This window comes from Monodon monoceros, unplaced genomic scaffold, assembly GCF_005190385.1.
Source record: "Monodon monoceros isolate NGI ecotype Baffin Bay Population unplaced genomic scaffold, NGI_Narwhal_1 Super_Scaffold_18, whole genome shotgun sequence".
NCBI classification, from domain to species: domain Eukaryota; kingdom Metazoa; phylum Chordata; class Mammalia; order Artiodactyla; family Monodontidae; genus Monodon; species Monodon monoceros.
Genome location: NW_021703774.1, coordinates 147,890,711 through 147,903,178, shown reverse-complemented (window position 1 = coordinate 147,903,178; position 12,468 = coordinate 147,890,711). Strand labels below are relative to the sequence as shown.

The 12,468-nt window shown below is 39.4% G+C and overlaps 1 protein-coding gene across 12 annotated transcripts in view; it reads right to left on the bottom strand.

Annotated features, from left to right (window-relative positions):
• SCMH1 (Scm polycomb group protein homolog 1) overlaps nt 1-12,468 on the bottom strand; it is a 183,538-nt gene that overhangs the window by 69,669 nt on the left and 101,401 nt on the right. For all 12 annotated transcript variants that reach the window (XR_003794262.1, XM_029226811.1, XM_029226809.1 and 9 more), the window contains one exon: nt 7,736-7,979. Coding sequence is in view for 11 of the 12 variants with exons in the window: in XM_029226811.1 (XP_029082644.1) it covers nt 7,736-7,979 (244 nt within the window). In the remaining variant the exon portion in view is untranslated. The remainder of the gene's footprint in view (nt 1-7,735; nt 7,980-12,468) is intronic.

Below are 12,468 nucleotides of genomic sequence, written 5' to 3'. Positions count from 1 at the left end.
CTCTAAAATCTCCACTGAACCTAGCACTGCTAATATGGGGCTGCTCTACAATTGTTGGGTAGATGGATGAATAAAGGCCAGAGTTTCTAAATGTGATTAGAATACAAGGCCAAAGCTAGAATAATGACAGAGAGACAGAGAGACAGAGAGAGAGAGACAGACAGAGAGAGAGAGAGAGAGAGAGAGAGAGAGAGAGAGAGAGAGAGAGAGTGTGTGTGTGTGTGTGTGTGTGTGTGTGTGTGTGTATGTGTATAGGGAGGGAATGGTATATTAAATAAAGGCAAGGCCTGGAACTAGTATGTCTGAGAGGGTAAAAGGAAAAATTGCCCAATAGCCAAGTGGCTGTCCTCATTAAGGGCACCAAAGAATTTGTTTCATTTATTAACCAACACCCCCCCCGCCTTTTCTGACATGGTTAGTACACAGCTTCTCAGGAGAGGAGAGGGGTATACTGGCCGCCAGAAGCTTCCTGCAGAGAGGACATTCTCCTGCTTGTTGTGGCTTAGCAGAAAAACAAGTTGGGTGGAAGAGCAGGGGGTAGTCCAGGTGTACATGTGTTTTGTGACAGAGACGTGAGTGAATATGGGTTCGAAGATATACCTTTCTGGCGATGGGAGCCCTCTGCCACTTTTATTTTTGGCCACAAGGTTTCCAAGATTTAAGAAACAGAAACATTAGTTTAAATAAATTTCAGTCTGCTGTTAAAATTGTAGTAGCACTCTCACTTTTGTACCTGAGTGAATAATGGCTTTAGATGATGATGAACAGAAATGGAATCAGAAAATACAGCATGACCTATTTTACTCAACAGATATTACTGAATAACTACCTATGTGCCAAGTGCTGGGGATATAAAGATGAAGTTAATAAATTAGTTCCACTTAAGGAGGACTCCAAGCAGAAGTGAATCCTAACTTTCTAGACATGGTAGAAAGAAGAATTTTAGCTCCCTCATTAATCCTTATACTGAAAAACCAGTATTATTTTACAGGTTGCAGTGGTATAACTTTGTTAAATAAATAAAATAGTTGTGATAGGTGTTAAAATAAACTTTAAGAACTCACATTTTAGCTTCTTTATTCAAAGAATACTCCATGCCCCCCATCTTATCTTTTCACCACAATGTCTCTGCCTCAATTCTCCCTCTCACCTGAAATATAATAACAGCTTATTAACTGACACCTCTGACTCCAGCTTCTGGAAGCCACCCAGCCTTTTATTGCTATCAGAATGGTTCTTCTAAAACACAAATCTGACCTGTAACTCTACTGATTAAGTCCCATTCAATGGCTCTTACTGCTCTTAAGGAAAAGACTCAGATCCTTAAAATGGTCTATAAGGGAAGCTGTATATTTCCTGTGCCTTCCTTTCCAGCTTTATTTCTTTCTACTCCTCTCCTTACATCCTACAATCTAGTCATTTAAACATTTTTGAGGTCCTCAATCACACTTTATAAAAAATCTTGGGCTTCCACTCATCTTTCCCACTGCTAGCTACAACTCTTTTCTCAACCTCCCCATCCTTCATATTTCAGCTTAGATGTCACTTCATTTGAAAGCCTTCCCTGACCTTCAACTTCTAATCCTCCAATCTAGGTTAGGGGCCCTTCTGTGCTTTATTACTGCAAAGTCATAATTCTCCATTGGTCTATATGCTCACAAAACTATAAACTCTAAAAGGCAAAATTCCTATCAATCGATCCAATGACTAGCACTTAGTCATGACTTTATATTTAGAACTTGAATGAACTGATGGCTGGCTGAAGAAAATCAGCCCATTAGTTGACCTCGTGACAGCCTTAGTTGTGTTATTCTTGCCTCTACCTAGTTTTTCCTTGCATAGTTTAGGATTACAATTTAACCAACCCTCTTTCTGACCCAAAATTCCAAAGTGATTACAGTATAGTTTCCCATGTAGTTTTCTAACAGAAAGAGACCATCCATCCATAAAGTATGGGACACACTTCTAAAAATGTTTCACAGAAGGGGCTTCCCTGGTGGTGCAGTGGTTGAGAGTCCACCTGCTGATGCAGGGGACGCAGGTTCATGCCCCGGTCCGGGAAGATCCCACATGCCGCGGAGCGGCTGGGCCCGTGAGCCATGGCCACTGAGCCCGCGCGTCCAGAGCCTGCGCGTCCGGAGCCTATGCTCCGCAACGGGAGAGGCCACAGCGGTGAGAGGCCCGTGTATCACACACACACAAAAAAAATGTTTCACAGAAAAAAAAAATGGAAGAGATATTCTGAGTTTTGTTTTTAAGTATCAAATTCTTACTCTCCAGGTCAGAGAGAGTACTCTCCAGCATTTCAGCCACAGCAGTAAGTCAGATTTTGAAAATTTTCTCTTCGTATGATGCTGCAGGTAGAAAGGTAGACTGAAAGGGTAAAGGAAGCCTGGCTGACCATTTACTCCAACAGGTGTGCTCAAGGGCTGCACCTCTACTGGACCATCATATTTGCAACAGCATAGAGAGCAGCCAGACCAAATTCACACTATGTGAAGACAAAAGAGACTGATGTATAATCCAGAATAATAATATATTAACACATAATAAAAATACAGGGACTTCCCTGGTGGTCCAGTGGGTAAGACTCCGCGCTCCCAATGCAGGGTTCGATCACTGGTTGGGGAACCAGGTCCCAGGTGCATGCTGCAACTAAGAGTTTGCATGCCACAAGGAAGATCCCACGTGCCTCAGCTAAGACCCAGCGCAACCAATACATAAATAAATATTTTAAAAAAATGAAATAGCTTGGATCTCATTACACAGGAAGCTAAGCTATAATCTGAAACTGTCTTGCCCACCTGAACTCACAGCAAAGGAGGGGGCAGTTTAGTAGATTATTAAATGCCTAATTAACATTATAGTCATGCCAAGTGGACTGAACTCTTTATTTGGTTTTTTAATTTTAAAAAGTAAAGCTTGCCTCTGTTTTAGTTTTATTTTAAGTTACACACAAAAAAAGCGATCAGCTAAAAAAAAACCTTCAGCCTTTTATAACCAGTACCCTGGATTAGTTGCAAGCTTGGCGTTTGCTGCTCATCAGAAGTGGCTTGGCCCAGGAGTTTAGGACCTAAAAAAGGATTCCTACTGGCTTAACAAAGGAGAAACAGCTAGCATGCAGAGTCCCCTTAGAGAGGCAGAGCCCTGTGTGGGTGGAGTGCAGAGTTAGGTGGGAGGTGAGCTGATGGAACTGGAATCAAGTAGAAGACAGTCATAGGAGTCACCTGTTACCTATCCTCAAGGTCAGGAACCTGTACACTACACAGGGGTGGAAGGACCCTCAAGGATCATCTAGTTCAAACTAGATGACTTGCTCAAAGACAAGGAATGACTGGCTCAAAGACATAAAACAAGCTTGTGCCCTAGCTGGGGCTAGGCTTCATTTCAATTCTCTGATGTTACGCTACACTGCTTCTTTCCTATTTCATATCAGGATCTGGACGCCAAAACCCAGGGTCTCAAATGAAGCTTTGAAGAGAGCCCAAAGGAGAATGGGGAGAGTATACAGGAAGATGTGTGAAGGTAGTATGGCTCAAAGTGATGGCCCTACTAAAAGATCTCCATGGCCTCTCCCTCTAGACTCAGCTATCAATAGAACCAAGTCACTTAATCATTTGAACTTTGCTTTTCTCATAAATAAAATGTATCTGAAAATAATACCTAGTTCAGATTTAGCAGAAGATAAAAAGAAATAATGTGTGTAAAAGAACATCAAATGAATATTGGAATTTTTCCTACTTACTGTGGGCAAGAAACAATCGTATAATACTTGATTTTTTTAACATTTGCACACTAATGACCAGAAGGTAGAAAGGAAAGAGACAGTATGATTAGAAAGAGAACAGGCTTACACATAGAGAACATCTTGTTTTGTGAAATGAATTGAGTAATCACATTTTTTCCACGTTGTATCACTTGCTTCTTAGCCAGGACACTGAGATGGCCCAAGTTCTATTACTGAAAGCTACATTATAAGCTCTACTGAGGGTACGAGGTGTGGGAGGAGGGAGTTGTTGCAGGAAACAACCCAGCTGCTGGAATGATGACCGAAGGACCTGGTCTGGAAATGCCAACTGGAAGAACCTCCTACCTTCTAAGCCTGGTCCTTCTGTTAAAAATCTAAGATCTCCAGAGATACACAGAAGAGAAGGAAAGAGCCAGCAAACACCTCTGCGGATCGTCAGCCACATGGTGTGCCGTATTTCTTATCAGCATAGCATGCAGTCAGAAAAAAATACGTGTCCAGTAATTTCTGAACACAAAGATTCTCAAGCTCCTTTGGCTTTTGAGAACTGCCCAATTGCCCTAGGAGATTTACCAGTTAAAATAGCAGAGTTCTTTAAGCAAGAAAGTAAGAAAATCAACCTACTAACTGAATATACCCTGGAGCACCAAGGCTTATCCTGTTTTAGTCTCAAGAAAGCAAAAATGACTCCATTATCACTTTTAAGGCACTTCTCTTCCTGCTACTTCCACAGAGAGATTATCTCACAGAGTCTGCAGAGGGAGGGCAATGGATTTCTCACACTGACCCCAGGGCACTTGTTTCTGGAAGCATATAGAGGAGTAGCACTTTCCTGAGGCAGGAAGTCTGTCTTCTCTCCCCTACACTGCCCCCATCTCAAGTTCTCTCCACTCAGTGCCCCCAACCTAATCCAAGCAACCCTATCTTTTCCTCCTCTGCAGTTACCATGGCACAACCCATTCTCCATAAAGCAGCGCAAGTGATGTTTTACGTAACAGCTTTATTGACATGTAATTCACATACCATAAAATTCACCCTTTTAAAGTGCACAATTCAGTGTTTTTAGTAGATTCACAGAGTTGTGCAAACATCATCCCCATCTGACTTCAGAACATATTCATCATCACCCAAAGAAACCCCATACCCATTAACAGCCACTTACCATTTCCTCCCCCCGCCCTGCAAGCCCCTAGAAACCACTAGTGTATTTTGTCTCTCTGTTTTTGCCTATTCTGGACATTTCATATAACTGCAAATGTGTGGTCTTTTGTGACTGGCTTTTTCACTTAGCATAATGTTTTTAAGGTACATCTATGTTATAGCATATATCAGTACTTCACTCTTTTTTATTGCCAAATATTTCATATGGATGTAACACATTTTATTTATCTTTTTATCAGATGAACTCTTGGGCTATTTCAACTTTTTGGCTGTTATGAATAATGCTGCCGTGAAGTTCATGGTACATGTTTGTGTGGGCATATGATTTATATTCTCTTGGGTATATACCCACAAGTGGACTTGCTGGGTCACAGGTAACTCTATGTTTAACATTTTGAGTAACTTCCAAACTGCTTTCAAAGTGGCTGCAGCATTTTACAATCTCACCGGCAATGTATGAGAGTTCCAATTACTCCACATTTCTCGCCAACACTTGTTATGGTCTGTCTTTTGATTATATCCATACCCATGGGTGTTAAGTGGTATCTCATTGTGGCTTTGATTTGCATTTCCCTAATGACTAAAGATGCTGAGCATCTTTTCAAGTCCTTATTCGCCCTTTGTATATTTTCTTTGGAGAAATATTCAAGTCCTCTGCCCATCTTTTCAACTGCATTATTTATCTTTTTTATTGTTGAGTCCTAAGTTTCTTTTGTATTCTTGGATACAAGTACAAGTGATTTTTTAAAAAAGTAAATCAGATTTTGTTACTCCCTTACATAGTACCCTCTAATGATTCCCCACTATGTTCAGAATAAAATCCAAATTCTCACTCTGGCTTACAAGGTCCTAGACGATTTTGCCACTTTGCGCCTCACACAGTACATTGTAGTCAGAGCAGTGTTCTTTCTGCCCTTGAAACATAATAAACTCATTCGTGTCTCAACACACTTGTAGGTTTGTCACATCTGCCTACTTGGAATTCTCTTTCCTTGGATGGCTTCTTCTTGTCATTGAATTCAAATATCTCTTTTCAGACAATTTTTCCTAAAAAAAAATTGTATCTAAAAAAGCTCCCCCTCCACAAAGAGGAACAAGGGAACTTTTGGGGATGATGGATACGTTCATTACCTTGATTATGGTAACGGTTTCATGGATATATACATATGTCAAAACTTTTTAAACTATATACTTTATGTGCCATTTATTTTACTTCAATTATATTCAATAAAGCTGTTAAACAAGTAACTCTCTTCATAATCACACCTTTACCGTCACACTCTTATCATACTTTATTTCCTTAGGAGAAACTGTCTACCTGAAATCATCTTGTTTACTTCTTGACTTAAATGTTTATTGACTATCTCATCCCTCTAGAACGGAAGTGTCATGAGAGCACTTCATGAATGTTTTTCATCTTGTAACTGCTGTATCCTCAGCTAGGCTCACAGTTGGGTGCTACATAAATACCTGGCTAACTGAATGAGTGGATTTGATAGAGGTTTAGAAAAGAAACCCAAAGACAATAGGAAGGGTGACTTTCCATTCCCTCAGACTCACAAGTACTTGAGGGGATGAAATTCTTATTATTTATTTTCTTTATTAAGAGCTACCTCGGGCTTCCCTGGTGGCGCAGTGGTTAAGAATCCACCTGCCGATGCAGGGAACATGGATTCGAGCCCTGGTCTGGGAAGATCCCACATGCTGTGGAGCAACCAAGCCCATGCACCACAACTACTGAGCCTGCGCTCTAGAGCCCGTAAGCCACAACTACTGAGCCTGCGCTCTAAAGCCCATTCGCCACAACTACTGAGCTCGTGAGCCACAACCACTGAAGTCCACGTGCCTAGAGCCCGTGGTCTGCAACAAGAGAAGCTACTGCAATGAGAAGCCAACGTACCACAACGAAGAGTAGCCCCCGCTCGCCACAACTAGAGAAAGCCCGCACTCAGCAACGAAGACCCAATGCAGCCAAAAAAAAAAGAGCTACCTCAAGCTCTATCCTGGATGATCTCCAACACCATGTTCATTAGAAATATCACTGACTGTTCAACTACTCTGTGGTACTATTCTAGTACTTTATATATACTCTCCCATAGGTAGTGGTTATTTTAATAATAGTATTATAATGATAATATAGCATATTATATAGTAGTTATAATAAATATATAATAACTATAATAATAGCAGCAGTAATACAGTAAAAACATTTGTTTAGCATTTGGTATTTGTCAGATATTATGTAAGCATTTTACCCATGTAATCTCATTTATTCTTCACAGTAACTTTATAAGTAGGTATTCTTTTACAGACAAGGAATTTTGAAGTTTAGAGAGGTGAACTAACTGACCAAAGCCACACAACTGGCAAAAGGCAGAGCTGGACCTCAAATCTAAGTCTATCTTACTTCAAAGCACATGCTTTTTCCATTATGCTACTGTGCTTGTTAAGTATTTTTATATAATACAATGTTACTCCAGCTCATCTACAAAGCCAGAATGTGCACCTCAAGAATGATACTACTCAAACTCTGAAACAGGCTAGTAGTAAGAGTAAGAGAGATGAGAAGCTAGTTGCCTGAAAATAAGCCAAGATATTTAGAGCAAGGAATTTTTACTTTATGCCAAACTCCATGTCTAGCTTCACGTGACATTTAAATTCTTACTGTTTCTGATTACTCTTCAGTAGACATTGGTTTTTACCTAAGTTGCTGGCCCTTGCTCCTCCTTTGCCTACAAGTGAGGTTTATTGGTGAAGGTATGCTGACCATGAGAGATCTAGGTAGGCTCCCTTACCAACTTGGGTTCCAATTTTAAGAGCGTTTACCTTTAGTGCCAGGCGGCTGCAGGTTGTCTCCAGTCAAGGAACACCAGCCCACAGGGAAGATGTCCCGGGAGTCGAAGCGGCACCAGTAGTCAAAGGCCCCTCGCCACCCATCAAAAGTGACAAGCACCTCTGAGCCTCGCACCTCCCCAATAGTGGCTGGGCAAATGAAATGAGGGTTCTTCCTGTCCACAGCTTCCAGCTTCATTCCCATTTTGAAGAAGTTGTGAGAAGGTGATGGTGGTTCCTAAATGAGAGACAGAAATACACAGACCTAGACGCAAAGAGAGAGGCTATGTATGCCAAAAGACTATTTCATTTGGATGATTAAAAAATGACTGCTATATAGGATTTATAATGGAGCTTTAGTCTTTCTTTTAAATGAATTTCAAAGTATACTAAAGTATTACTTTGCTAATCCTATTATTTTGACATCTTTGCTTCAGATCCTTTTTTTTTTTTCAAGAAATAAAGGGTAACAGATAAGGCTGAATCCCCTTTTGTGCCCTTCCCCATGCATGTTTTTATACTTTATATGTACAAACCATTTGCATACTTTTAAATTTTATATAAATAGTATTATACTGAACATATCATTCTACAACTTGCTTTTTTTGTTCAACATTATGTTCTTGAAACATATCCATGTTGATAAATTTAGCTCTAGTTTATTTTAACTGCTAATAGTACTCCATTACATGTATATATCATAATTTATTCATTCTCTTTTGACAGACATTTAAGGTTGTTATGAATTGTTTACTATTTCAAAAGAGTTTTAATGGCCCTTCTTGCACTTGTTCCTTTGTTCACATGTGGCAGGATTTCTTCAGGGTGTATACCTAGGAGTAGAATTGGTGGGTTATAGGATAGATATATACATTTTCCACTTCATTAAATATTGTTAAATTGCCCTCCAGAGCAGTTGTAACATTGTACAGTCTCTCCAGTAGTGTAGCTAGTTCTTGGGTGCTGATCTGCAATGCAGTTGCATAGATAAAGTTTCCAAAAAAGTGTTGTATACTCTATTCTGTTTCCCTTCGTCTTACTGTCCGATCGTGTACCAATAACGTCTTATTAAACGGATATCTGGCAGAAAAAGTCTCCCTACCTTGTTATTCTTCAGTATTGTTTTGGCTATTCTTTCTCCTTGACCTTTCATATGAATTTTAGGATCAGCTTTTCAAGTTCCACAGAAAAACCCTACTTGTATTTTGACTGGAATCTCAGTGAACTTATAATTTGGGAAGAAATAACCTTTGTATGTATGATATTGAGCCTTTCCATCCAGGAACATGATAGTATTTTCCATCTGTTAAGTATTCTTTAATGTAGATTTCTTCTTCAGTATAAGTTTAAAAATTCCTTTAAAAATGTCTCATGCTTTTTACAAACCATATTGTAATATTTTTTTCTGGCCGTATTGTAATTCTTTTGCTATCTTAAAGAGTACCTTTAAAAATTTTATTTTCAAACCACTTGCTGCTGTTAAATAGGAATGCAACTGATTTTCAAAAATTGATCAACATTTAATACTGATTAGCTTATGCTGATTGATATACCATTTTTTCTTGTCTGTTTGATTTATCAATTATTGAGAGATGTGTATTAAAATACTTCCTAATGATTGTGGATGTTCCAAATTTTCCATGTAATTCTGTCAAATTTTGCTTTTCCTACTTTGAGGCTATGTTTTTGAGGAGCATGTATATTTATAACTTTTATCTTCTTGGTGAAGTATATATTTTTTATCATTAGATACTAACCTCTTTAATGCTTTTTAGCACCAAAGCTTTGTCTAATTTCAGTATAGTTAACACCAGCTGTATTTTGATAAAGGTTTGCACAGTATACATTTTATATGCTTTTACTTTCAACGCCTTTCTGTCATATTTCAGCAGTGTCTCTTGTAAACAGCATGTAGCTAGATTTAAAAACAATCTAATCTATGTCTGACTAAACTGATGAGTTTAAGCTAATTTCTTGTGATAACTGATGTATATAAATTTATTACAATTATCATACTGCCTACATTTCTATTTAACTTGATTTTTCAAGTTGTACCTTTAACTTCTTTTTTCTCCTTAAAAATCAACTGAATTTTCTTCCCTTTTTCCCTCTCCATTGATTCAGATTTTAAAAAAAAATAAATTTATTTATTTTTGGCTGCGTTGGGTCTTTCTGGCTGTGCGCGGGCATTCTCTAGTTGCGGTGAGCGGGCTCTAGAACGCAGGCTCAGTAATTGTGGCGCACGAGCTTAGTTGCTCTGTGGCATGTGGGATCTTCCTGGACCAGGGCTTGAACCCGTGTCTCCCGCACTGGCAGGTGGATTCTCCCTCTTCCCCTCCCTCCTCTCCTTCCTTCCTTTCTTTCTTTATTTTGGCTGCATTGGGTCTTCACTGCTGCACCTGGGCTTTCTTTAGTTGCAGCGAGCGGGGGGTACTCTTCATTGCGGTGCATGGGCTTCTCACTGCGGTGGCTTCTCTTGTTGCGGATCACAGGCTCTAGGTGCGTGGGCTTCAGTGGCTGTGGCTCACTGGCTTTAGAGCGCAGGCTCAGTAGTTGTGGCGCATGCGCTTAGTTGCTCTGTGGCATGTGGGATCTTCCAGGACCAGGGCTCAAACCCGTGTCTCCTGCATTGGCAGGCGGATTCTTAGCCACTGCACCAGGAGGGAAGTCACTGGCAGGCAGATTCTCCTTTTTTTTTTTTCAAATATCATGCAGTTACATAAGTGCATCTAAACATGCAATAGCAATTTGCTTTCCTTTTTAGGTACAGGTATATAAAAAAGTTGAATGATCCGTCTCTTTTGTCTCAAACAGGAGTTTACAGATCTATTTTTTCTGTAAGAATGGCTTTTTAGGTGGTAACATTTGTTACTTTTTTTTTTTAACATCTTTATTGGAGTATAATTGCTTTACAATGGTGTGTTAGTTTCTGCTTTACAACAAAATGAATCAGTTATAAATATACATATGTTCCCATATCTCTTCCCTCTTGTGTCTCCCTCCCACTCACCCTCTCTACCCCACCCCTCTAGGTGGTCACAAAGCACTGAGCTGATCTCCCTGTGCTATGCGGCTGCTTCCCACTAGCTATCTACCTTATGTTTGGTAGTGTATATATGTCCATACCTCTCTCTTGCTTTGTCACAGCTTACACTTCCGCCTCCCCATATCCTCAAGTCCATTCTCTAGCTGGTCTGTGTCTTTATTCCCGTCTTGCCCCTAGGTTCTTCATGACCTTTGTTTTTTCTTAAATTCCATATATATGTGTTAGCACACGGTATTTCTTTTTTTCTTTCTGACTTAACTTCACTCAGTATGACAAACTCTAGGTCCATCCACCTCACTACAAATAACTCAATTTTGTTTCTTTTTATGGCTGAGTAACATTCCATTGAATATATCTGCCACATCTTCTTTATCCATTCATCTGTCGATGGACACTTAGGTTGCTTCCATGTCCTGGCTATGGTAAAAAGAGCTGCAATGTACATTTTGGTACATGACTCTGTTTGAATTATGGTTTTCTCAGGGTATATGCCCAGTAGTGGGATTGCTGGGTGGTATGGTAGTTCTATTTTTAGTTTTTTAAGGAACGTCCATACAGTTCTCCATAGTGGCTGTATCAATTTACATTCCCACCAACAGTGCAAGACGGCTCCCTTTTCTTCACACCCTCTCCAGCATTTATTCTTTTTAGATTTTTTGATGATGGCCATTCTGACTGGTGTGAGATGATATCGCATTGTAGTTTTGATTTGCATTTTTCTAATGATTAATGATGTTGAGCATTCTTTCATGTGTTTGTTGGCAATCTGTATATCTTCTTTGGAGAAATGTCTATTTAGGTCTTCTGCCCATTTTTGGATTGGATTGTTTGTTTTTTTGTTATTGAGCTGCATGAGCAGCTTGTAAATTTTGGAGATTAATCCTTTGTCAGTTGCTTCATTTGGTAATACTTTCTCCCATTCTAAGGGTTGTATTTTGGTCTTATTTATGGTTTCCTTTGCGGTGAAAAGCTTTGAAGTTTCATTAAGTCCCATTTGTTTATTTTTGTTTTTATTTCCATTTCTCTAGGAGGTGGGTCAAAAAGGATCTTGCTGTGATTTATGTCACAGAGTGTTCTGCCTATGTTTTCCTCTAAGAGTTTGATAGTGTCTGGCCTTACATTTAGGTCTTTAATCCATTTTGAGTTTATTTTTGTGTATGGTGTTAGGGAGTGTTCTAATTTCATTCTTTTACATGTACCTGTCCAGTTTTCCCAGCACCACTTATTGAAGAGGCTGTCTTTTCTCCATTGTATAGTCATGCCTCCTTTACCAAAGATAAGGTGACCATATGTGCATGGGTTTATCTCTGGGCTTTCTATCCTGTTCCGTTGATCTGTATTTCTGATTTTGTGCCAGTACCATACTGTGTGGATTACTGTAGCTTTGTAGTATAGTCTGAAGCCAGGGAGCCTGATTCCTCCAGCTCCGTTTTTCGTTCTCAAGATTGCTTTGGCTATTCGGGGTCTTTTGTGTTTCCATACAAATTGTGAAATTTTTTGTTTTAGTTTTGTGAAAAATGCCAGTGGTAGTTTGATAGGGATTGCACTGAATCTGTAGATTGCTTTGGGTAGTAGAGTCATTTTCACAATGTTGATTCTTCCAATCTAAGAACATGGTATATCTCTCCATCTATTTGTATCATCTTTAACTTCTTTCATCAATGTCTTATAATTTTCTGCA